Source organism: Euprymna scolopes, chromosome 30 (genome assembly GCF_053919585.1).
Source record: "Euprymna scolopes isolate OS-2025 chromosome 30, ASM5391958v1, whole genome shotgun sequence".
Taxonomy (NCBI): domain Eukaryota; kingdom Metazoa; phylum Mollusca; class Cephalopoda; order Sepiida; family Sepiolidae; genus Euprymna; species Euprymna scolopes.
The window spans coordinates 17,686,948-17,712,428 of NC_136511.1; the positions used below are offsets into that span (position 1 = coordinate 17,686,948).

At 34.0% G+C, this 25,481-nt stretch overlaps 1 protein-coding gene across 3 annotated transcripts in view; it reads left to right on the plus strand.

The window, feature by feature from the left end:
- The window catches only part of LOC145254681 (pseudouridylate synthase TRUB2, mitochondrial-like), a 175,420-nt gene that overhangs the window by 133,760 nt on the left and 16,179 nt on the right, over positions 1–25,481 (plus strand). For all 3 annotated transcript variants that reach the window (XM_080113326.1, XM_080113327.1, XM_080113328.1), the window contains exons 2-3: positions 6,036–6,163; positions 9,704–9,832. In XM_080113326.1, the coding sequence (XP_079969452.1) occupies positions 6,036–6,163; positions 9,704–9,832 (257 nt within the window). The remainder of the gene's footprint in view (positions 1–6,035; positions 6,164–9,703; positions 9,833–25,481) is intronic.

Sequence of the window (25,481 nt, forward strand, 5' to 3'; positions counted from 1 at the left end):
ACTTAATGGTACTTATGAACTTCTTGTCTCCTGTTTATAGGCTCGTTTTTTTTCCCCCCACCCCCGCCTACCCAAATGCTCCTATTCATAATTCGTAGTAGTGGGCCGGCATCAGTGGAACTTCTTTTTTTCTTTGTTTTTATCAAAACGGTCATAAACAATTTTTTTGTTGTTGTTTGTTTTTAATCTATTTCATACTGATATAAACTATTACAGATCGTTTTTTTTTAATGTGGTTTAATTTAAGCAAAAATAACAGTAATTACTTGTCATGTCGAAAATAGTAATATATCCAAAAAATTACGAAAATTCATCGAGTAGAAAATTATGTATACTTAAAAGTACTTTTTACAAAAATTGGGGAAAATGACATTTTCCCTAGTTGTGAACACTCTGAAGATTGGGAATACAGGGGACATACTTATCCACTTATCCAACAAATACCTAACAGCCAGCCATGGTTCTCCCCAGAATGTGCTGCTGCTATCGCGCACAGAAATCACTTTTTCCATAGCTACCAACGTAATAGATGCACTGAGACTAAAGCTGCTTTCAGGACTGCCAGCAACCACTGTAAAAGAATATTAAAAAATGCAAGAGAGCTATATACTCAGTCTGTTAAATCCAAGGTAGCTGATCAGCGGCTTGGTTCCCACTAGTTTTGGCAAATAACAAATAGGATCCTGAACAGAAGTGTGCGTTCTATCCCAACCATTATCAATGGACCTGAGGTCATCTCGTCAGCGTCAGACAAGGCCAAATTATATGCAAAGAACTTTGCAGCTAATTCTACCCTATGCGACGAAGGCCATCAACTCCCCATATTTCCTCCTATAACACAGAACACGCTAGATAACATACAAATATCCGTGCATGAGGTCGCCAAGCTAATCAAGAACCTTGATTCCAGTAAAGCAACTGGCCCTGACCGCGTCCCAATTATAGTGTTAAAAAAGCTTCAACCAGAACTTGCTCCCATACTTACAAAACTGTTTAAGCGCTGCCTTAAGGAGAAGTGCTTTCCGACTCCCTAGAAGACCTCATCAGTTTGCCCTGTATTTAAGAATTCAGGTGATAAGCCATCTCTCTCTCAGTACAGACCAATAAGTCTCTTGTGTGTTATGAGTAAGTTGCTGGAATCCATATTAAATAGAGAAATAGTCAACCACCTCAGCAGAAACAACCTTCTTAGTGATACATAATATGGTTTCCGCTCTGCAAGATCTACCGCAGATGTGCTGACAGTTATATCTCACAGGATTAGTGAATCTCTTGACAAAGACTTCCTTTCTAGGGCAATTGCTCTTGACATATCAAAGGCCTTCGACAAGGTATGGCATAAGGGTCTACTTCACAAGATTTCCAGCTACGGTATAACTGGAAATGTTTTCTCAATCATTAAATCATTTCTCTCCGATAGGCTCATAAGAGTAGTAGACGATGGACAAAAATCGGAGGCCTGCAGTATTAATGCTGGAGTCCCTCAGGGGTCAATTCTGGGCCCAACTCTCTTCCTGATATACATCAATGACCTCCCTAAACACATACTTAAATCATTCGTTGACATCTATGCTGATGACACGACCATCTACGGCAACACATCAAAAGCTGTAAATGACAAAGTTCTCTCTGATTCTCTCTCCTCTAATCTCGAGCGCGTGGTTCAGTGAGGGAAGACGTGGCTGGTTACCTTTAATTTATCTAAAACCAAACTCCTATCCTTACATCATCAACGCTCTGATCCCCATCTGGCATCAATTGGGATGGATGGCTCTCGTCTGGGAGAGGCCCCGTGTTTTGACAAGCTTCTGGGTTTGACCTTTACTCCTGATCTGAAATGGAACATGTACATCAAGTCTGTTGCCAAGGTCGCTGGAAAGATGGTGGGATCCTTCTACCGCTCCAGAAGATATCTCACTACAGATGCAATTCTCTATCTTTATAAAAGCCAAGTACGTCCAAGGATGGAATACTGCTGCCATATCTGGGCAGGAGCTGCTAAAAACAGCCTATCCTGCCTTGACAGAGTACAAAATAGACTTCATGGCTTAGTGGGGGATGCCCTTTTCTCTACCCTGCAACCTCTCTCCCACAGAAGAGACGTTGCGAGCCTATCCTTGTTTTATCGTTATTTCCATGGCAGGTGCTCGTCTGAACTCCAATCTCTGGTCCCCCCCCTCACCAATCTTTCACGAAAAACACCCGTCTAGCTGAATCCACTGTGAAAAATTTCCCCCACTCTTTATCTGTGCCTAAATCAAAACGTGGATTCCATGAACAAAGCTTCTTTCTTAGAACTGCACGCCTGTGGAACTCTGTTCCGTCTGCCTGCTTCCCACCTGACTACAACTTGAATGTGTTCGTCCAACGTTAACAAATTCCTAATGAACCTCCCCCTTAAGTAAAGACTTCATCAAATCTCCACACTAACGTAATGTACTTGCAATAACCCTTATCCCTGAGTGGCTTCCGAGCCTTGATAAGTGGTGACCACTGTGTAAAAAAAAAAAAAAAAATCTCCTTTTTGACAGTGTAATGGCTGACATATTCTCTTAGCCTTATAGCGATAGACTTTTTCTTTTACTAAAAACATCATAGCAGTTGTTCTACTTGGTGATTTTTCGTAATTTTTTAATATATTACTATTATCGACATGACAATTAAGTTCTAAGTTCTATTGCTTTGCTTAAAATGACATATTTTAAAATCGATCTGTTAACTATCTTAACAAGCACTAAAAATATTGGTACTTATGCACTTATGTTACTGTGATGGAATAACGTTATTATTTAGAAAGCCATTCTTAACATGGGAAGGGTGTTTTGTAACTATACTGTACGTTCAACTAACAATTTAATAAAAAAATATATTGTGTGAAACTTGAATTTAACTTGAAAATACTTTTTTAAAAAAATATTACGGTAACATAAATGCAAAAGCGCCAAAATAATTAAATTAAAGCAAAAATCATTTTTTTGTTAGTGCATCTTCATCTATGTTACAAAATTTTCTTTAAACAGTATTTTCAAGTTAAATTCAATTTTTACGATTTTTTTTTTATTAAATTGTTAGGTGAAAGTACAGAATAGTTACAAAGCACCCTCCCCTTCTCATGTTAAGAATGCTTTCTTAATAATAACGTTTTTACTTTAGCACGGTAACATAGATGCACTAGGTGTATCAGAATTTTTGTAGGAATTTTTGACACCCCTAACACGAAACTGCAAATAAAATATAAAAAACTCGTAATTTCTCTTTTAAAGGTGGGTTGTTTATTTCCTTTATGGATTATACTTCCAAAATAAACTATTAAAGTTGTATAAAAAGTAATAGAAATATTTTTTAAAAAATAGTAATGAAATTAATCGAATGTTACGAGTTCAGTATTTTTCAATTTTTAAACTTTAAAAATCTATCAAAATTTTCCTATTGATTCTATTTTTACGATATTTTCAGGATCAATGTGAAATTTTATGCTCTTTCCAATAAATCGAATATAATATTTTAGACAAACGTTTTTTTTTAATTCACGCCGCCCCCCCCCCCCATTTTCAAATGTCTATTAAAAAGTAAATAATTAATTTATGTACCAAAGTTTTATATATCACAAATTGAAGATAAAAGATTAATAAATAATATATTCAAATTTAAAACAAAAAAAAGTAGTGTTTTTTAGAAATTTACCTGTAAAGTCCAAAGTTTAAAACCTTTTTTTTAAAAAAAACACGTTGTTTGTTTTTTTTTTTGTTTTTTTTAATGAAACCTTGGTCCTTGCTCCTTTAATTTAAATAAAAAAATTAGGGCTTGAATTACATTTTTCGAGGAGTTATAAGCTTCGAAAGATAGCGGGTGGAATTATTCAATAGTTTTCACAAAATTTCTGACACTGCTATAGATGCACAAGTAACATCATTTTTCCTATTCGGAATAATAGAATTGATATGAAATTTTCACTGATTATTAAGTGAAGAACAAACTTTATAAAAGTGTAATTAATTTTTTTATATTCGATATATATATATATATATATATATATATATATATATATATATATATATATATATTGAGGGAACTAGACCTAGAGTCTAAAGAGCAGAGTTTATTTTAATGTACTAGTAAATGTATTAATACTATTCAAATAAAACAGTGCTTGTTGTAATGTAGATATATAATAAGCTCAATAGTTATAGATATCCTAGAGCTATTTTAATATTGAGTAAAACGATTCACATTTTGAATTAAAAATCAGTTTCAAAAGGAAAACAAATAAAATCAATAGATTGTACGATCGTTTCGGAAACAATGTTTTTATTGAAATAGACAATAAGTCTTGAACAATAATTTGATAAAAAGATTTTCATTAAACAAAGTCTCATCAGCAAAAATATAAGGGGGGGGAGGTAAAGACACCAAAATAAAACTAGCATTTTTTTTATAGTAAGGCAGATAGATATTCTTTTTTGCCATTCGCTTTTAAAGTTTGTCATTATTTCAGTCCATCTATTCTTTGGCATGCTGTTATATATATCGTACTCATACAGTTATTGATCCGTACTGAAATAATAACGTTATTATTTAAAAAGCCATTCTTAACACAGGGAGGGGAGGGCGTTTTGTGCCTATTCTGTACTAATTGGATAAAAGAATGTATCATAAAACTTTAATTAAACTTGGAAATACGATTTAAAAAATAACACGGATCAGTAAGTGCATTAGCACCATATATATATATATATATATATATATATATATATATATATATACACACACACACATTTTTTTTTTTTTTTTTGCATAAATATCCTCTTCATTTTTGACCACTCTTGCTATGATCTTTGTAATATATGTCATTAAAGTCAGTGAGCTGAAAAATGATGCCATTGTTGAGGTCCTAGCAAACAAGATCTGCCGAATTGTCAGTAATGAATAAAAACATTTTACAAAAAGCATTAAAAAAACTTAAAATTTGCATTAAAAAAAGAGAGAAAAATAAGGAATAAGATGATGTGTTTGAAGGCTATATCACCACTGGATATAGTTTAAGTTCATATCCATCCAGGACCACATTTCCTGATGCTGGTGTCCTCTGTGAGTAAGTTCCATAATTGTTCATAAGCTCTCCATCAGCTGAATGTTGGCTTATAGTGTCAGAATCTTAACTCTCACTCCAGAAGAGTTCAGGTGAAGAAGTGTTGCAGTTTTTGCTGAGAGTGAAACAACCTCAACATCTTCCTGGAAACAGCAACACATGAACGTAGCGATTCGCTCAAATAAAGCAAAGTCTTTAAAGCATTTGTCGAACTTTGGCGGACAATTGCCAATTTGTTTTATCTAGCGTGCACTCTCAAACTGCACACATGACTGCTCTTATGTCTCCAGCTCTGCCGTGAGGTCCTGGAAGTTTACCAGTGCCAATTTTTTTTTTCAATACCATGTGATCTATACACAATGTCTCTGCGATCGACCAGTCGATTGTGATTGACATAATGAGCACCCCTGGGTTAGACTAACAATGGTGGAGTACTTGTGGATCTATGTTACTGCACTGGAATAATAACATTTTTATTTACAAAGCCATTCTTAACATGGGGAGGGCAGGGGGTTTTGTAACTATTCTGTACTTTCGCCTAACAGTCCAATAAACAAAAATATTGTAAAAATTGAATTTTACTTGAAAATATTATTAAAAAAGCCATTTGAACGTTTTTAACAGTGTCCAGCACATTCCGGGTGCAATGTCAGGTGCTGGTCAACCCCGAGTGGACATTTTACAAGAAATACGATTCATAAAATGCACAATTACCGACTTTCAGTTCGTATAATGTACAAGCACCTTGTTTTCATTTTTTCAAGCAATTTTTGCAAAAGAAAGAGCAATTTTTTTTGTCTTAATAATTTTGATGCTGACAAGATTGATGTAGAAAGCTTTGTGGACTTTCCATGGGGTTCGGCTAATCTACAATAAAACTTTTAATATTTCCCTACAGTTTATTTTTACATAGACTTTATACATATATTATTTTTTTTTTTGCCAGGAAGAAAATGAGAACCGAATGGGCTCCGTCTGTGTATCGTCGCCTCCATGGTATCTTCTGTGTGTACAAACCGGCCGATATAAGCATCAAAAACATGATTGCTGCCATCCAGTTTAACCTTGCTAAAGGTCAGTTTCATTTGCTTCTATTTGCTCATCTTGTAATCTATAAATATAAAAGCGAAAATGTGTGTATGTATGTTTGTATGTATGTGTGTGTTTGTGTGTCCGCTAAAAACTTTCGACAGACAGAACAAAAATTAACAAACTTGGTATCATATTGAAGCTACATCCTTCGCCTGAAAAATATCGAAAAATTGGCCAAAAATGTTAATTTTTTCACCCCGAAATCGACAATTTTCTACAGGGGGGGGGTCAACAAAAACCGTCCTCTCATGACGACAACCGGTTCTACGCATGCGTCAGATGACGTCATGACCTGATTTAGTTTTAATAGTTGAAGAACTGACTAAATTTCATGTACGCTGTGTTAGCTCAGTTGGTTAGCGCGTTGGGTCATTATCTAAATGTTTTGGGTTCGAATCGTGGTGTGAGATGTCTTCTTTTTTTTTCGATTTTTTAAATTTAAATATTGAACCAGTGTTATTTAAGCCATTTTTCACGTAACGTTCATTTTTCTGTTTTTTTTTTTACTTCACTTATTCTTAGGTTTTCATTAACACCCCTGACTGATCACACACACCCAAAAACACTCGGGTACCCACCGATTTTTAAAATTTTAATATCGAAACAGGCTTATTTAAGCCATTTTTCACATGTTTTTTTTTTTGTTTTTAGTTTTAACGTTCGTTTTTCTGTTTTCTTTTTTTTTTTTTCAATTTTTACATTTAACATCGTTCGTTCCCCTTACGTTAGTCTTTTTTTGTTTTTTTCCGATGTTTTGATTTCCCCCACACCCAACGCCCGCTTAAGTTTTAACGTTCGTTTTTCTGTTTTCTTTTTTTACTTTGCTTATTCTTAGGTTTTCATTAACAACCACACTCGCCTACAAACACTCGGGCAACGCCGGGTACCCCCCATGCTAGTCTATATATATAAAAGCAAAAATGTGTGTGTGTATGTATGTATGTGTGTGTGTGTGTGTGTGTGCACTTTTTCTGTATGTCCGCAAAAGGATTTTTTCGCCGGGCTTCTCAGTCGGCTCGCTCCTTCTTAAAACTTTTTATATGCTGTCTAAATGATAATATGTATGAGTTACGAACGGGGGTTGTGTGTGTATTTAATTTGCCTGACTTTCACGCTCTATTTTTTCCAGATTTTTCGATCGTCACATGTTTCTTTTGCTTTTCAGTATAAAAAAAGCAAAACTGGATTCGAATTGGCAGTTCCCTTGCCCACTCCGGAAAGCGATGTAAACATTTGGTCAATGTCGGCTTTTCACCATCATATCAGACAGTTGCTTTCATCTGGACACTCCCCTAATAGATGGGGGAGCCGGTTTTCCTCAAAGTTCGGTAAAAACATTCAAACCGGATTTTCGACCTCATTAAAAACTATTCCGCAGAAAATGTTAACTGCTGAATAGCGATTGCTTACATCGTCGTAATGCTTGCTGGTCTCAAGGCTCTGGGTTCAAGCCTACCTGCCACCAACCCCCACTTTTTTTTTTCTTTTATACCTACAAAATGTTTTTTCCCCATTTTTAAAATCACTGTTTTTTGGTTTTATTTTTTTTAAAAGTTAAGATTGTTTTTTTTTATATTTAAACAGAGTTAAGTTTCCTTTTTGTGCTACTTTACCCCCCCCACACACACACACCTGGGCAATGCCGGGTATCCCCGCTAGTCTATATAAAAGGCAAAACGTGTGTTTGTGTGTGTGTCTTTGCATGTCTTGCAAAAACTTTCGACAGAGGCGATGGTACCCCACCAAACTGGTATCATTTTAAACCTCGACCCTTCAACAAATATCGATAAATTGACGAAAAATACTAATTCCTTCACCGTCAATTGGGTGGCTTTTTTTTTTTTTTTGCGTCGCTATTTTTTGCAAGTCATCGTATTGTCGTATCAGTTTGATTGACTTTACTTATTTTCAATGTTGCAAACTTCCAGTCGGACGATGGAGCATCGGTAACGCGTCAGATTTTCTTTCACTTTCTTTTCTGCCATCGTGTTACTTTTTTTTTTTTTTATTGTTTTTTTTTTTTTTTTTTAATTTTTTTTTTTTACACCTCCTCCCTACTCCTCCCTTCGCGTCATGGGTTTGAGCACTTTTTTTTTCTTTCACTTTCTTTTCTGCCATCGTGTTACGTTTTTTTTTTGTTTTTTTTTATTGTTTTTTTTTTGTTTTTTTTTTTTGTTTTTTATTTATTGTTTTTTTTTTACACCTCCTCCCTACTCCTTCCTTTGCGTCATGGGTTCGAGCACTTTTTTTTTTTCTTTTTTCGCACACCTGCAAACACCCGGGCAATGCCGGGCACCCACACTAGTACAACATAAAATATAATCGTATGTTGCATATACATATATATATATATATATATATATTAGTGTTGGGCCGATTAATCAGAATCGGGAATTGGAAAAATCAAAAAATTTGGAAGTATCGGAATCTAAAATATTGATGCCTATTTTCCGATACCAAAACGATTCTTTTAATTGTCTTTTTTTTATTTGATTTTGTTTAAAGCAAAATCTTCCATTATTTGTAATAATGATAAAATAATAAATATTTATTGATTTTAAAATACCAGTAAAGCTAAAATCGATAGATCATCTTTCATAAGTGTATTTTGACGTTTGGGAAAATTTCTGCATATTTAACATATGTTTTTTACAGAAATCGGGGGAAATAACAAATCTATAGTTAAATATTTAGAGATTTATAAAGAATCGGAATCGGTAATTTAGTACGGAATCTGTAATTGTATCGGAATCGTTGGCCTTTTGGCCAAGATCAAAGTGTAGTATCTGTTCTTCAGATGCTGTACTTCCATTTCTTGTTCTCTTTCGGTGGAAGAGCAGTCCTTCACAACTGAGACAATTTTTTATTTTTGTACCTTTTCTCCACGTTATCGATTTTGGTCTAAGTTTCGATTCTAACTAATAGCACTCAAATCATTTTTTTTTTATTTTTACTTTTGAAAAATTGACTATATCTTGGATACAATATAATATAAAATAATCGATAGAGAATTGACTCTATAATAAAAAAAAATATATGAAAGCTGCGTAAATTAAAAAATATTTAAGCGAATTTTATGACCGGGCAATATATTTTTATGTTTTTATATTTTATGTTTTTCTTAATCTATTTGTCTATTCCACTTTTCCTTAGAAACTACTGGGTTAGTTATGGTTGAACAAGAGACAGTTGAATGGACACAACCTTGGCAGACAATTACATTGAAAAACATTTTGTACATTGTAAAAAATTTTGTACATTGTAGAATATTTTGTACATTGTAAAAAATTTTGTACATTGAAAAAAATTTTGTACATTGAAAAAAATTTTGTACATTGAAAAAAATTTTGTACATTGTAAAAAATTTTGTACATTGTAAAAAATTTTGTACATTGTAAAAAAATTTGTACATTGAAAAAAAAAACCTAAAACAACCAACTAGTCAATCAATAAAAAACATCTTTTCATCTGATAATTGCAATAATTTATCTGGTTTTCTGTTATTTTATTTTATTTTTTTAGATTTGAATGCATTGCCTTGTTACAAGGCAGAAAGGAAACAGACGACAATCAAGGCCGACACAAACACCACATTGCCAGCCACAACCGTCAAACCTGTCGGATTAACAGACCTTTCTGATCACAGACTGGGTAAGAATTTTCTTTCTGTTTTCTGACCACTAGCACTGCACTGTGTAACATTTTTATGATATAAGGTAGCTTCCTCACATTTTGTCAACTATGACCTGTGGTGCAACTGATAAAAGTGCTAATGTGATACTGTAAAGTGGACCTGAGTCACTAAGTGCTGAGGAGGGGTGGCAATAGACAAAGGAATAGAAGTGTCCTGCAAATGAGAAGTAGTAAACAATGAATCTGTAGGTATTTTTAGATTTGACAATGACAATAGAAGCCTACAGAACAAATAACACAGGAAAGGGCAGCTTCCAGTAGCTGGGGTGAGGGGACTTCAGATACCAATGCAAAGAAGTCAATTAACAACTGAATGCCATTTGTGGCAGATGGGAGCTGATAGTGACAACAGTTGGACAGTTTTTGGAGTTGGCAGCGAAACAGATCAAGATGAGCTGATGACTAACACATGAGCCTAGCCTTTAGCCTTCACGGAACGCGGAGGAGACACACACGCACACACACACACACACACACACACACACACGCATTTTTACTTTTTATTTTTTTACTGTCTCACTTTGGCATTGCCTAAGAATCTTTTTATTGTTATGAGTAATGTTGTCAATTTTTATTTTTATCTAGATTTACAACTTTATCGCTAGTTTGAAAACTAAAAAGAAAAAAGATTCTTTGTTATAATAGCAAAATCCAAAAATTGAAATATTGAAGTACAAATAAAAATCAATGGTATCTACTGAATTATGTCGCAATAATGAACATATCCAAAAATTAGGAAAAACAATAAGGTAGAGTCACTAAGTGCAATAGGCAAGGGAATAGGAAGTGTCTTACAATGGACAAAGGGATGGGAAGTAGCAAACAATGAATCTGTAGGTATTTTTAGATTGAACCTTTTTGATTTGACGATGACAATAGAAACCTACGGAACAGATAAAATAGGAAAGGGCAGCTTCCGGTAGCTGGGGAGGGGGGACTTCAGATACCGACACAGAGAAGACAATTGCCAACTAGGTGCCGTTTGCAGTGGATGGGAGCTGATAGCGACAACGGTTGGACAGTTTTTAGAGTTGGCTGCGAAACAAAGATAGAGACGAATTGCGACTGTCAGACGAACGTAACATCGATAAAACGGGGACAAGACACTCACACACACACACACACACTCACAAGTTCAATCGTCAAATATATGTGAAACATTGGCGTTGTATTTTTCCTTTCTTGTTCCACAACTTATTTTACTTCCACTTTGTGACTCACGTGCGTTCTGTCGGCAGCTGCCAGGGGGAACCAAAAGATGATGACACGGCCAACGAGAATGATGAAGAGATGGAGGTAGTAATCCACGACACACAACTATGAGGTTGTGGCTTCTTGAAGGAAAGGCCACGTGCTGTCACACTAAGTGACACTATTATATAAAAGGTCGTTTTCCAACCACCATCACTGCACTGTATAACATTTTTATGGTATAAGGTAGCTTCCTCTCATTTTGTCAACTATTGATCAGTGGCGCAACGGATAAAAGTGCTATGTCCAGCTAAAAGTAAAATCTACGAAAGAAACACCTACTGTGGTGCAGTGAATAGAGGCATTGAATCTATACGGGGCGCTGTTTTACCATTTGTCATTGTGATGAGGATGACAATTCTCTTTTAGTAAGAAATTTGTTCATTTTTTTTCATCTCCATAATTTAGAACGCTCAAACTAATAATATTTTTTTATTAAATCAAAACGTTAACGAAAGAAAGCTGCAACAATTTTTTTTTTAATGTAAACAAAGTTAGTAACATTAATCATACAAAATGTAGTCTTTACGTGACTGTTAAGAGAATCGTTTCTGTTTTCATATCATAATTTACGAACCAACGATATTTTCATTAGATGAAAAGATTTTAAAAAATAAGCTGCAGCAACTTTTTTCTGCATTTTTTATGACTACTTTTTTTTTTTATTAAAAAGAAAATGTTATGGTAAGGTTTTTTAAACATTAGTCTTTAACATCGCAAAAATGTGACGAAAGGAAATTATAATTTTATTTCAAACAAAACTTTATAATAAAACAAGGATGAAAATATGAAAAAAAAAAGGCTGTGACGGCTGTTCTTTTTCAAACTGAACAAAGCTCATAATATAAATGACACCATCATCTAGTTTTTAACATAAAAAATAAATCGCAGTTTTGTTTAATAAAAATTACAATACCTCTACAGCTATCGTCGCATTTTTTATTTTTTGTAATGTTAAAAACTAGATGTTGGTGTTATTAATATCATAAACTTTGTTACAGTAAAAAAAAAAAAAGTCGCTGCAGCTTTAAAGAGTTTCATCCTTGTTTTATTAAAGAGTGTCATTCTTTGTATTTTTTTAAGGTTAAAAACTACTCAACTTTGTTATATTAAAAAAAAAAATTGTCGCAGCTTTCTTTTTTTAATGTTTTGGTTTAATAAAAAGTATCATTGGTTGAGCGTCCTTAATTATGAGATGAAAAAATGAATGAATCTCTTAGTAAAAGAGAGTTGTCTCCTTCAGAGTAATGACAAATTGTAAAACAACGCTTCTCTACGGTTCCGGATGTGGGAATTGAAATTCCCAGGCTAACTCGATTGTCGCCCTTTAACTCTGGTAACCGGAGAGCGACACAGCCATGTCGCTTCCTGTTCTGTATATCTCTCCCTCTTTTCTGCTGAATTCTCGACCAGTCATCATGTAATGAAGAGCCCACTCCTGGCTGGCATGGCCACCCAATCAACTCTCCCGACTAACCGCAAGTAACGTTACTACTTTCTCAACAAACTCTTATTATTTCTCATGTATATTTATGTAAATGAATCTACATTCTTTCACTATCATATATCGATATGTTTTGTCTCTTCATTATGTGACTAGGACATTTCACCAGCTCTCTGAGCAGCTCAGATATATCACTAACCAATGATGCAAACTCCTTTGTGTTTTAAAAACCTTAAGTAAAAGAATTTCCCACCTTTCATCAAATACTAACCGCAAGTAACGTTACTCTCTTTTCAATGAACTCTTACTATCTACATTTTTACTTTTTCTCATGTATATTTATATAAATGAATCTACATTCTTTCACTATCAAATATCGGTATGTTTTATCTCTTCATTATGAGACCTTTGCTGCTCAATCACTTACCATTCATTAAACAACATAGAGTATGGGATCCCAATTACATAAACAGGCTATCCTGCCCTCCACAAGCGCTCGAGAAAGATACTCACACTTTCTAGTACCCCCTAGTTCGTCCTTCGTCCTATTTCTTACAATATTTCTTTTAATTCAGTCATAATTCGCAGAAATGAATCACCTCTTTCTATCAGCTAATGCTTGATTTCTACATGAGATACATGTGGGAATTGAAACTCCCAGGCTAACTTGATTGTCGCTCTTTATCTCTGATAACCGGGGAGCGACACAGCCACATTACTTCCTATTTCTTATATTTCTCCCTCTTTTCTGCTGAACTCTCAGCCCGCCAACATGTAGCCAAGAACCACTCCGGTTGGAATGGCCGCCCAATCAGTGCTCCTGATTAACCCGTCAGCCTCTCATTAACCGCAAGTAATATTACTCCTTTTTCAACAAACTCTTCTTTCTTACCATCTATATCCTTATTATTTCTCATGTAAATTTATGTAAATTAATCTGCATTCTTTCACTAATATATAACGAGATGTTTTCGTCATCATTATGCAACCTTTTGTACACGTGACAAAAAAAAAGTTATGAAAAATGTTTTCACAGCAAGCTAACCAATTCAGCTAAATTTTGAAGTTAAATAAATTCATTGTAACAATTCTTTTAGAGATAAATATTAGTTTTCTGGGTCTATTTCAAAGATAATTAGTAAAGTAAAATCCTATAATATTGAATTAAATAAAAATAACACCTTGTTTGCACAAAAAATAGCTGAATTAGACCCAAAACCGAGTGTTTTTGCTGGTCACAAAACCACAACAAACCATACTTTTGAAAATACGGAGGCCCAAAATCTGAGACAGTCGAAAAGCTGTCTGAGAATGATGTCATGTAATTTAAAGGAAGGAGGGGTGCCGAGTTTCTTCCCCACCCCCCAGACGGGCATCCATACATTTCTATTGTAAATGTTTGTATAAATTTTACCATTTTTTTTAATTTAATTATTTTTCTATGTTCCTGTTTTTAAATTATTTTTTTTTTTTTAAATTATTGACCAATATTATATAAAAATTATGTTACGCCGAAAGTTTCACATTCTTGCGAGCAAGGAAATTATTAAAATCTTGCATATAAAAATCATGCGAAATCCGTAATTTAAAAAAAATGTAGAAATATTTTTGCTATTATAATTTTTTTGTGAAAATATTAAATTAGTAATACACACGGACGAATAAACGCTTTGAATAATCACAGATTTCAAGGTAGTTCTAAAATAGCCATATTTTTTAAACCAAAGCACTTCAAGTCTTCAAATTACTACTGTTTTGTTCGGAAACGAATATACTTTCAAATGAATTAATAAATATGAATGTACATTATATATTTTAAGAGTTTTAAGCAAATAAAGTGATAAAAATGTGAACGTCATAAAATGGCGTTTTCGGTAAGGTTTTGTAATGACCCCCCCCCCGTTTTCTAAAGGTCCGTACCGTGATTGTATGAAGAATTTCGTCATGAAATTTGGGAAACAATTAGAAGAGGTGTTAATCTTAATACTGTCAAGTGTCCGAAATATTTTTGACCATTTCTTTTTTTGTCGTGTTAAAAATAAGACTTTAATATGACGAGTATCGAACATTTTGAAAAAAAAATTCTTCGGATATCCAGTAGTAAGTAAATCAATCTTTTTACTATCTTTATCAATTAAAAGTATTATTTTATGTTGGGTAGAACCGCGGTAATTGATAATTTAAAAGGACCTACCCGAAAAAAAAAATTGTTTCTATTTCTCGAATTTGGTTCAAATGAAGTTAGTATTACTAGAAGTAGCAGCAGCTCCAGCCTGTAGAATCAGCAATAGCACAGTGTAAACAACATGCGTTCTTTAATTTTTATTCAAGAACGAATTAAGAAAAACATGAAAATATGAATATAAATGTTCTTATGTTTAATTTGAGCTATTTTGTTATCAGAATAACATTAGTTTAGAACTATTCGGTTTTCAGAATGTATAATAACAACAATCCCAACCAATTCGGCATTATGAATCTGTTGCAATTTCTCACATTTCTCGTCAAATTTAAAAACATGGTTAAAAAAACAAAATAAACATTTGTAGATATATAGCTTGCATGCACTTTTATTCTTTAAATTAGTTTTGAACAGCGAATTAAAACAATGTTTTACTGCGAACAGCCACAAATGTTTGTTTTTTCAAAATCAAAATAAGTATCAAAATCTCGTTTATACATAGATTCGAAAAAGTTGTCAAAAAACAAATATGTAACAAATAAATGTTATCAAAGGCCAGATAAGTTACTTTTCTACCTAACTGGATAATTTTCTAGTGTTTTTATTTAATGTAACATGTTTATTCAGCTCGAAAAACGTACAGTGTTTACCGATGTACTGGAAAATTAAAAATGGCGCCCGGCCCGACTCTCTTTGACACGGTAAGTTTGAGAAAAGGAGTTAAAAATAAAAAAAAACTATACAAAATACTGTTAAAAACTCACCGAATATATGTCAGCCTATGTTACGGTAACATATATTTAGCGAGTTTCTAGCAGTATTTTGTCTACTTTTTTATTTTTAACTCTTTTCCCCAAACTTACCGTTTCAAGAGAGTCGGGCGCCATTTAAAATTTTCCAAAACATTGGTAAACACTGTTTTGAAGCTGAATAAACATGTTACATTAAATAAAAACACTAAAAAAATTATCCAGTTAGGTAGAAAAGTAACTTGCTTTTGATAACATTTATTTGTTATATATTTGTTTTTTGAATCTGTGTATAGTAATACAAACCCTCAAAATCTATATCAATATTCTTGAAATTTTAAAAGCAGTTAGAAAACACATCAAACTACAATTAGGAAGCTTTTTATTTCGTTATTTTTTTTCTACTTATTAAGCGAAAGATATTTTTACAACCTGCTCCAGCGTAGTATAAACGGCCTATGGAATTAACACCTTCAACCTCAAAAATAGAAATCAACAAATTTATGGAATTTTCTTTGACTTCACCTCTAATCCAAATTATGTGTGGCAAGTCTCCTCCTAAAACACTCTTTAACCCTAACAATAACACTAAGTTCGAGTGGCAAGCCCCCCCCCCCCCAACAAAATACCTCTGTAAGCCACATACAAGCATCTAAAACAAACAAACAAAAAATAGATCCTTCCTTAAAGAAAAATATGCATAAAAATAAATTGGTTAACTGTCCTAAAATGCTAGAATGGCAAGGAAATGGTGAATTATTTTACATTAAATTTTTGTGAAACTAACCGCTCCCTCCTCTAATATTGTTTTTGTTAGCTTTGTCTCTGTCAAGTTTTCAGTATGTTCACACATAATTTTCCTTAGCCCTACAATTAATTCAAAGTCCGAATGGCAACCCTCCCCATATTCTCATTGCATAGAAACCCTCTTAAAACTACGCATAATCATCTTAAAAAAAGCATGCATATTTTCCCATAGAAAAAAAAACAGATGAAAATGCTAGAATGACCTGTAATAGGAAATTATTTTACATTCAATTCTAAAATAATTTGTTTATCTTTCATTAAAGTTTTTCATGGCATTTTATACATAATTTCCTAAAAAGGTAGAATCACATTTTGGAGGGGTGGTCAGAAGGAGTTGAGTGGGGTTAAACAGAAGGTGTTAATCTACAATAATACCAAAGAAATATTGCAATATATTCATTTTTAAATGGTCTCATGTTTAGATTTAAGTTTTTTGTACATAAAGCACATTACAATTCAACTTTGAGTTCTCCAACTTCTTTTCTATTTATGGATACATGGCATTTTTAAGGAATTGCTGCATATTTATGCACATTACTGCAGATTATTTGGAAACCATAAACTTTGGGAGATTTTCAGTTGCATATTCTGATTCCTTGTACAAAAATACACTTATATGGTAAATTTCATTTCTTAGTCTTGTGTTTTAACAAAGATATGACATTTTTACTGAAAAAGTAGTGTAAAAAATGTGACGAAACGCATATGGTCTTAAAGAGGGAAAAATATCCAAACATGTGAGGCACAAAAATAGCCATAACTTCCTTAATTTTAATCAGATTTAAAAAATTTAAAAAGATTCTTTCTTAGCTCATCAAGCTCTTTCTATGCATACCAATATTGAAATATTTTAAGCTATTTCAATTTTTTCATGTGTATTGCTAATTAAATGAACAATGCTTAATTCACTGGTAATATTGGTAGTTCGAGAAATTAATTTTTCTTTGAGTTATATCGAATTCATTAATACAGACTTTAGGGGCTTTTTTCGTAATGTTCCTGTAAAAATTATTTTATTTTATTTTTATTGTTACAAATTACGATGCTTTATATAAAAAAAGCAAAAATAAATTCTTGCATTTTTTATTTACTACTGAAAACCATAACTTTAGTAAAGGTATTTTTTGATTAAACAAAATAATACATTTCCACAAAGATTTGAATAAAAATAATTCATTCATTATATTCCGTGATCATTATTTGATAAATACTGAAAATTTCATTAAAATTGGTTAATTTCTTGATTTTTGGTGAATTTTTAAGTAAAGGGAGGGGTCAAAATGTTTATACATTTTGAGCGTCGGCATTCGTTTTGCCCATACCTAGAATGCACCATACAAAAGCCTGATTGTCACAGCTGGTGAATTTCAACAATGTAATCTGGACGTGAGGACACTTTAGAAGAAAGATATGCAATAAAATTATGTTTTAAACTTGGAAAAAATGCCACAGAAACGTATGGAATGCTTCAGACTGCTTTTGGACCATCTTGCATGAATTGAGCATCAGGTTTTCACTGGCATAAGAGATTCAAGGAAGGTAGGGAGTCTGTGAAGCATGATGAGAGGATTGGGAGGAGTAAGGAAGTGAGAGCACTAGAGTTGATTGGCCAAATAAAGAATTTCATGGAAACGGATCATCGTGTGTTTATAGAGACAATAAGTACACAATTTGATATCAATGTGGGAACTATACGCACAATAATTCGTAAGGAACTGAAGTCTGTTGCCAAGGTCGCTGGAAAGATGGTGGGATCCTTCTACCGCTCCAGAAGATATCTCACTACTGATGCAATTCTCTATCTATATAAAAGCCAAGTACGTCCAAGGATGGAATACTGCTGCCATATCTGGGCAGGAGCTGCTAAAAACAGCCTATCCTGCCTTGACAGAGTACAAAATAGACTTCATGGCTTAGTGGGGGATGCCCTTTTCTCTACCCTGCAACCTCTCTCCCACAGAAGAGACGTTGCGAGCCTATCCTTGTTTTATCGTTATTTCCATGGCAGGTGCTTGTCTGAACTCCAATCTCTGGTCCCCCCTCGCCAATCTTTCACGAAAAACACCAGTCTAGCTGAATCCACTGTGAAAAATTTTCCCCCACTCTTTATCTGTGCCTAAATCAAAACGCGGATTCCATGAACAAAGCTTCTTTCTTAGAACTGCACGCCTGTGGAACTCTGTTCCGTCTGCCTGCTTCCCACCTGACTACAACTTGGATGTCTTCAAGTCCAACGTTAACAAATTCCTATTGAACCGCCCCCTTAAGTAAAAACTTCATCAAGTCTCCACACTAATGTAATGTACTTGCAATAACCCTTATCCCTGAGTGGCTTCCGGGCCTTGATAAGTGGTAACCACTGTGTAAAAAAAAAAAAAAAAAAAAAAAAAAAAAGATGCAGAAGATTTGCGCAAATGCACCAGTCCACAACTCCATCCTTGTCACAGACTATTTGACCAAGATGGACATCAAGACAGTTCCTCACCCTCCCTAAAGTCCAGACCTTACTCCCTGTGACTTTTGGTTATTCCCTAAACTCCAAGAAAACCCCAGAGGCTGTCGTTATGAAACAATTGAGGGAATGAAAGAGGCTGTGACACAAGGGTCATTGGCACGACCACACAAGAGGACTTCCATGAGGCCTTCCAGAAGTTGTTGGAATCGTACAAGTGCATTGCAGCCGGAGGTGATTACTTCGAAGGGGAGTAGAGGTTCATGTGTGCACTATCAATAAAAATGGCCATACAAAAAATGTCTGGAAACTTATTTAAGGCACCTCATATTTGACCTCCACCCCCCACCCCAAATAAATAAATAAAATAATAAAAATAACTAACGATGAATTTTTCCCATGACCATTCCTATAATATTTGGCTGGAGGCAAGATTTATAGTCATCAGAAATAGTTTTCAACCGCTAACACTTCACTGTCATTCTGAAAGGATTCTAATCATGGCTATGATTAAGTAGAAAACATCTCATATTGAAATTTTAAAAAAAAATCACTTATTGAAATATGAATTTGCTTTTATTTATTCAGGGTTATCTGTCATGATTGCTTGACCTCTTATAGGGATGGCCTTGTTCACAATACAAAAAATATAAAGCATTTGCTTTTTTGTGAGAAAGAGGTAATAAGAAGGAGAGAAAGGGCATCGCCCACCAGATTTCAAAGCCGGTTTTGAACGCTGTCTGAAAATGGACGCAAGGGAGGTAACTTTAAAAATATCTTTGAGGCAACAGAAACGGGCCAAAGTTATTTCCCTTTATAATACAAACCTGTTTCTAGTTTTAGATGAATCTGTTTTCAACTAACAAGGACATTACATTCCTCGACCTTTTTGGCTGGGAGCAAAGCGTAGCATCTGTTCTGATGCTGTGCTTCACCTTTTTTGGCCTTGATCAGTGGAGGAGAAATCCTTCTAGACCGAGGAAATTTTTACTTTTGTTCCTATCCAGAGTGCCCCTTTTTGGAGAGGTAGATTTTCTCCACATTAAAAACCGATCTTGTGTCTAACTCTGCCCTCGTGGGGAGGCAAGTAAATAGGAACAAAAAGCAACGTTTCTTCTGCGAGGGAAGAGAAGGGATTGTCTCCACTAGATTTCAAAGTCAATTTTGTTCTCTCTCAACAAACGTCTGAGCAGCAGCAGTTCCCCATTGTATTTGTACTTAAGAATGATAAAAAGAAGAACATCTCCGATTACCCCCCTCTCCCCAACCCCCCACACACACCTTAGAGGTTTCTATGATTCAGCAAGGAACGAAATATCTTTGGGCCAAGATCAGAGTGTAGTATCTTTTCTTCAGATGCTGCACTTCAATTTTGTGTTCTCTCTCAGTGGAGGAGAAATCCTTCACAACTGAGACAATTTTTTTTTTTTTTGTTTCTTTTCTCCACGTTAAAAAAACGACCCTGGGTAGGTATTGTAAATAGCTGCAACATCTTTAAAAAAAAAAAAAAAGTGTAAAAGAAAAAACAGTAGGAAGGTTGAAGAGTACTGGTGTATATGGTGAACCAGATGTATCTCCACGTTCGTTCGGCTTTGGCCGGAACGTGACATCAGCAACCGGGTTATGCCAAGCATCAAGTTTAGTTGCTGCCTGATGTAACACGCCGATCAGCCAATCACAACGCAGCCCGCCGAATTACAATGATTTTATAATAAAAACAAAAGAAAAAATTATTTGAACCACTTTTTAAAACATTTCCTTAAAATTATTTGATCCCCCCCCCTTAAAAAATTAATTCTTGCTTTTTTTAACCTTTTCTTGACAGTTATTTAAAAAAAATAAATAAAATAATAAAGCACAAATTACAGTAAGTCATTTTTTGTTTGTTTTGTTTTTGGTTTCTACATTTTACATTTATTTATTTTATTATTTTCTTTTACGTATTGTTATTGTGATTTAATCAGCGACGCTTGCCATAATCTGGCTGGTGACGTTATGTTTCAGCCAAAGCCGAGTGAACGCTGAGATACGTCTGGTTCACAGTATTTAAGGAGTTTGTCCTGCATCCACACTATTGCAGTTCTACTCCAGTCAGCTGCCTCATCACTCTGCATTCAATGACTTGGTCGAACGAGGTTTTTTTTTTTTTTTTTTTTTTTTTTTTACATAGGCATCACCACATTATCAAGGCCCAGAGGCCACTCAAGGATAAGGGTTAAAGAGTGTACAGTAGAAATTGGACAATATAGTAATCATTAGTAATGAAAATTTGGTAAATTTGATAACTTATATGGAACGGCTCATCAAGAACTTATTTACTTTAGACTTGAACACAACCATATTGTAGTCAGCCGGAAAGCAGGAAAACGGAAGACAATTCCACAGGCGTGCAGTTCTAAGAAAGAAGCTTTGTTCATGGAATCTACGTTTAGGTTTAGGCACAGATAAAGAGTGGGGGGAATTATTGATAGTGTTTACAGTTAGACGAGTGTTTCTTGTGAAAGTTTGGCGAGGGGGGACCATAGATTGAAGCTCAGTCGAACACTTTCCATGAAAATAACGATACATCAGAGACAAACTTGCAACATCTCTTCTGTGAGATAGAGGTTGCAAGGAGGAGAAAAGGACATCTCCTACGAGGCTACGAAGTCTATTTTGAACTCTATCAAGGCAGGACAAGTCCTTTCTAGCAGCTCCTGCCCAGATGTGGCAACAGTATTCCATCCTTGGACTACCTGGCTCTTATATAGATAGAGAATAGCATCAGCAGTGAGATATTTACCGGATCGATAGAAAGATCCCACCATTTTTTAATTCTGCTGGGTTTACATAAATCTTAAAATCTGTCTTTAACTCTCACTGGCCAAGGGATGAACTGTTTATATTTTCTTGCATTTTAAAGTTGATAATTTCTTTACTGCTCAAGTTAAAATTGTTGTGATTGAGTTTGAACCCTTTATTAAAACAGATTATTTGTTAAGAATCAAATGAAGACTTAAACTATACACATATTTTCTCATATCCAAACCGTGATTGCTAGACCTTTTATGGCTATAATACATAAAATATAAAACATTTGTTTTAGTATAACCTGAATATTTAATCATATGTATTTTTTAATCATACCATGTATAGTTTAATCATAATATGTATTTTTTAATCATAATATATATTTTTAATCATAATATATATTTCTAAATCATATAATTTAATTAAATCATAGATTTTAATAATTTAATGTATAATTTTTTAATCGGAATATATATTTTTAAATCATAGTATATATTTTTAATCATAACATATATTTTTTAATCATAATATGTATTTTTAATCATAATATGTATTTTAATCATAATATGTATTTTTTAATCATAATATATATTTTTAATTATATGTATTTTTTAATCATAATATGTATTTTTAATTATAATATGTATTTTTTAATCATAATATGTATTTTTTAATCATAATATGTATTTTTTAATTATAATATGTATTTTTTAATTATAATATATATTTTTAATCATAATATGTATTTTTTAATCATAATATATATTTTTAATCATAATGTGTATTTTTTAATTATAATAAGCATTTTTTAATCATAATATGTATTTTTTAATCATCTATATATCTATAAAAGTGAACGTGTCTGCAGACTTGAAATTTGATATACAGGGTACTGAGATTTGGGAAAATCTTTGTGATCAATTTTCGGCCAGACATTTGGCTGTTAAGGGGTCTAAGTTCAATGATTTGACCTTTGAGAACTCTACCAAACTCCTCCGACAATTTTGGGTCTAAACACTTGAAATTTTAGATATAGGTTCCTTGGACATGGATCTAACTTAATAACTTGATTTGAGCCCAAAACACTAAATGTTAAGAGGTCATAATAGGGATCAAAGTTTAAAAAATTGACCACTTTATTTTATTTTATTTTTTTGCTCAACATACAACTCCAAACACCCGGGCAACGCCGGGCTGAAATGCTAGTAATACATATTTTATAATCAGATTATGTATTTTTTAATCATAATTTGTAGCATTACAAGCATATGCGGCATTTTTGTATACATCGGCAATATTACATACCTAATGTGCTTCAACAAGTCATATCTTTTTTATTTGTGGGTCAATTTTTAAAAGAATTACATTGATGGAAAGAGAATAGAATAAGCATTCCAATGATGTTAATTTATTTTTTTTATGCGTTCAATATTTTTATGCTCCAAGTTGGAAATGAAAAAACGGTAAAAAATCACGGCAGCAAAAAGGGAAATCGTTTTTTCAATGTTTACATTTCATACGTTACGACTTGAATATTTAATCATAGTCTACGCTCTTGATGCTTGTAGAGGATGCAGTGAGACATGGACCCTCTACAAGCATCAAGAGTGCAGACTAAATGCCTTCCATCTGCACAATCTAAAGAAGATCTTAGGCATTACATAGCAGAACTGCATTCCGAACAAAGACGTTCTTGCCAAAGCAAATCTTCCAAGCATGTTTGCCCTCCTCTTCCAGAGATGTTTGCTCTGGCTAGGGCACGTCGTTTGGATGCAGGATGACTGAATCCCCAAAGACATCCTGTATGGCGAGCTCTTAGCCGACGGCAGACCAACCAGTAGACCACTCCTCAAATTTAAGGATATGTGCAAAAGGGACTTAAAATCTGGCAACATCAACCCTGTTGACCTTGAATCCTACGTGGAGGAGCAAATTCCAGAAATGTGTCCAGCTGAGCGAGGAGAGAAGAGGCATTGTTTGAAAAATACATTAAAAAAACTTTGAGTTGTCTTTCCTTTTCAGTAGTATGACTCTTCTAAAAATGAAAACAAAAAAAAATACTTCTGATGAGTTAAAGTAAACCAAATTTTTCTTTCAGTTATAAATATAAAAATAAAAATTATTGTTGATTTTTCGTCCAAATTTATCTATATTATATTTCTCTTGGTCTGTCTGTCTGTCCGTTCTACTTTTTTTCAGAAACTATTGGGGCAATCTGTTTTTTTTTTTTTTTTACTTGGGAGTCACCAAGTTATCAAGGCCTGAAGGCCATTCAAGAATAAGGGTTAATGAATGTAAGGTGATAGTATAGTTATCGTTAATGGTGTAAATTGGGTAGAATTTGATTATTTATGGAGACGACTCAACAAGAACTTGTTTACATTGGATTTGTATTCAACCAGGAAGCAGGCCAGCAGAACAGTGTTCCACACACAGGCAATTCTGGGAAAGAAGCTTTTTTCATGGAAGCTGCATTTAGATTTAGGCACAGCGAGTGGGGAAATTGTATATAGTGATTATAGCTAGTCGAGTGTTTTTGTGAAAGTTTGTCAAGGGGAACCATAGATTGGAGTTCAGTTGAGCACTTGCCGTGAAAATAAGGATAGAGCAGAGTCGGACTCACAACATTTCTTCTGTGAGAAACCGGTTGCAAGGAAGAGAAATGGGTATCACCTACTAAGGTTTTGAAATCTATAAAAGCTGGATAGGGTGTGTTGAGCAGCTCCTGATAGATATGGCAACAGTACTCCATTTTAGGGTGTATCTGGCTCTTATACAAGTAGAGGATTACATCAGGAGTGAAATACGTTCTGGAGTGATAGAGTGATCCAACCATTTTTCCAGTGATTTTGGCAACAGATTTGATGTATGTATTTCATTTAAGATCAGGAATGAGGGTCAGTCCCAGAAGCTTGGCAAAACATGGAGCTTTCCCAAGACAAGAGCCATTCATTTCAATTGTACAGACCTTTTCATGATAAGGTGCAGCGAACTAAGTATTATGGTATCCATTCAATATATAGTTAAGAACTAATAGGGATTAGTATTTAATACAAAAATAAGCGCAAATTTAACCATATTCAACAAACTCACCTATCAATTTGGCATAAAAACACCCATGTTTGGCCATTTTTAAACAGGTAAAAATCTAATTTTCATAGATTCGTCCTATATCTCAGAACAATAACCGACATGGTCACATCGCTTGTATTTCTCTACGCTATCATTATTTTTATGATAGGTGCCCGGCTGAGCTCCCAATTTTTTCTCACTACTCCCATCCCGTAAAACATTAACAGAAAAAAAAAAAACTTGTCTAGTTACAACCACTGAAAATAATTTTCCTTTCTTCCCATGTGTATATAAAACTAAATGAAACGTTTTTTTTTATTTTTATTTCTTTTTTTACGAAGGAATCACCACTTATCAAGGCCCAGAAACCATGTGAGGATGAGGGTTATACATCTTGGTGATCAGTAATGGCAGAAATTGGGTTTGATTAAGAGGATGGCCCAACAAGAACTTACTTACGTTGAACTTGAAAACAACCATGTTGTAATCAGCTGGGAACTAGTACCGCAGGATTGTGCTCCACAGACAGGCAGTTTTAACAAAGAAATGCTGCTCACAGAATTTACATTTAGTTTTAGGCAAAGATAGAGAGTAAGGACAATTGTTGGCAATGGTTGTAGTTAGATAAGTGTTTATTGTGAATGTTTTGAGAGGGAGACATAGACTGAAACTCAGTCAAGCACCTGCCATGAACATAACGATAGAACAGATATAGACTTGCAACGTCTCTTCTGTGAGAAAAAGGTTGTATAAGTTAGAAAAGGCATTTCCTACTAGATTGTCCTTATCCTCGAGTGGCCTCCAGGCCTTGATAAGTGGTGATTCATATGTTTAAAAAAAGTGTTCTCAACAGCTCCTCC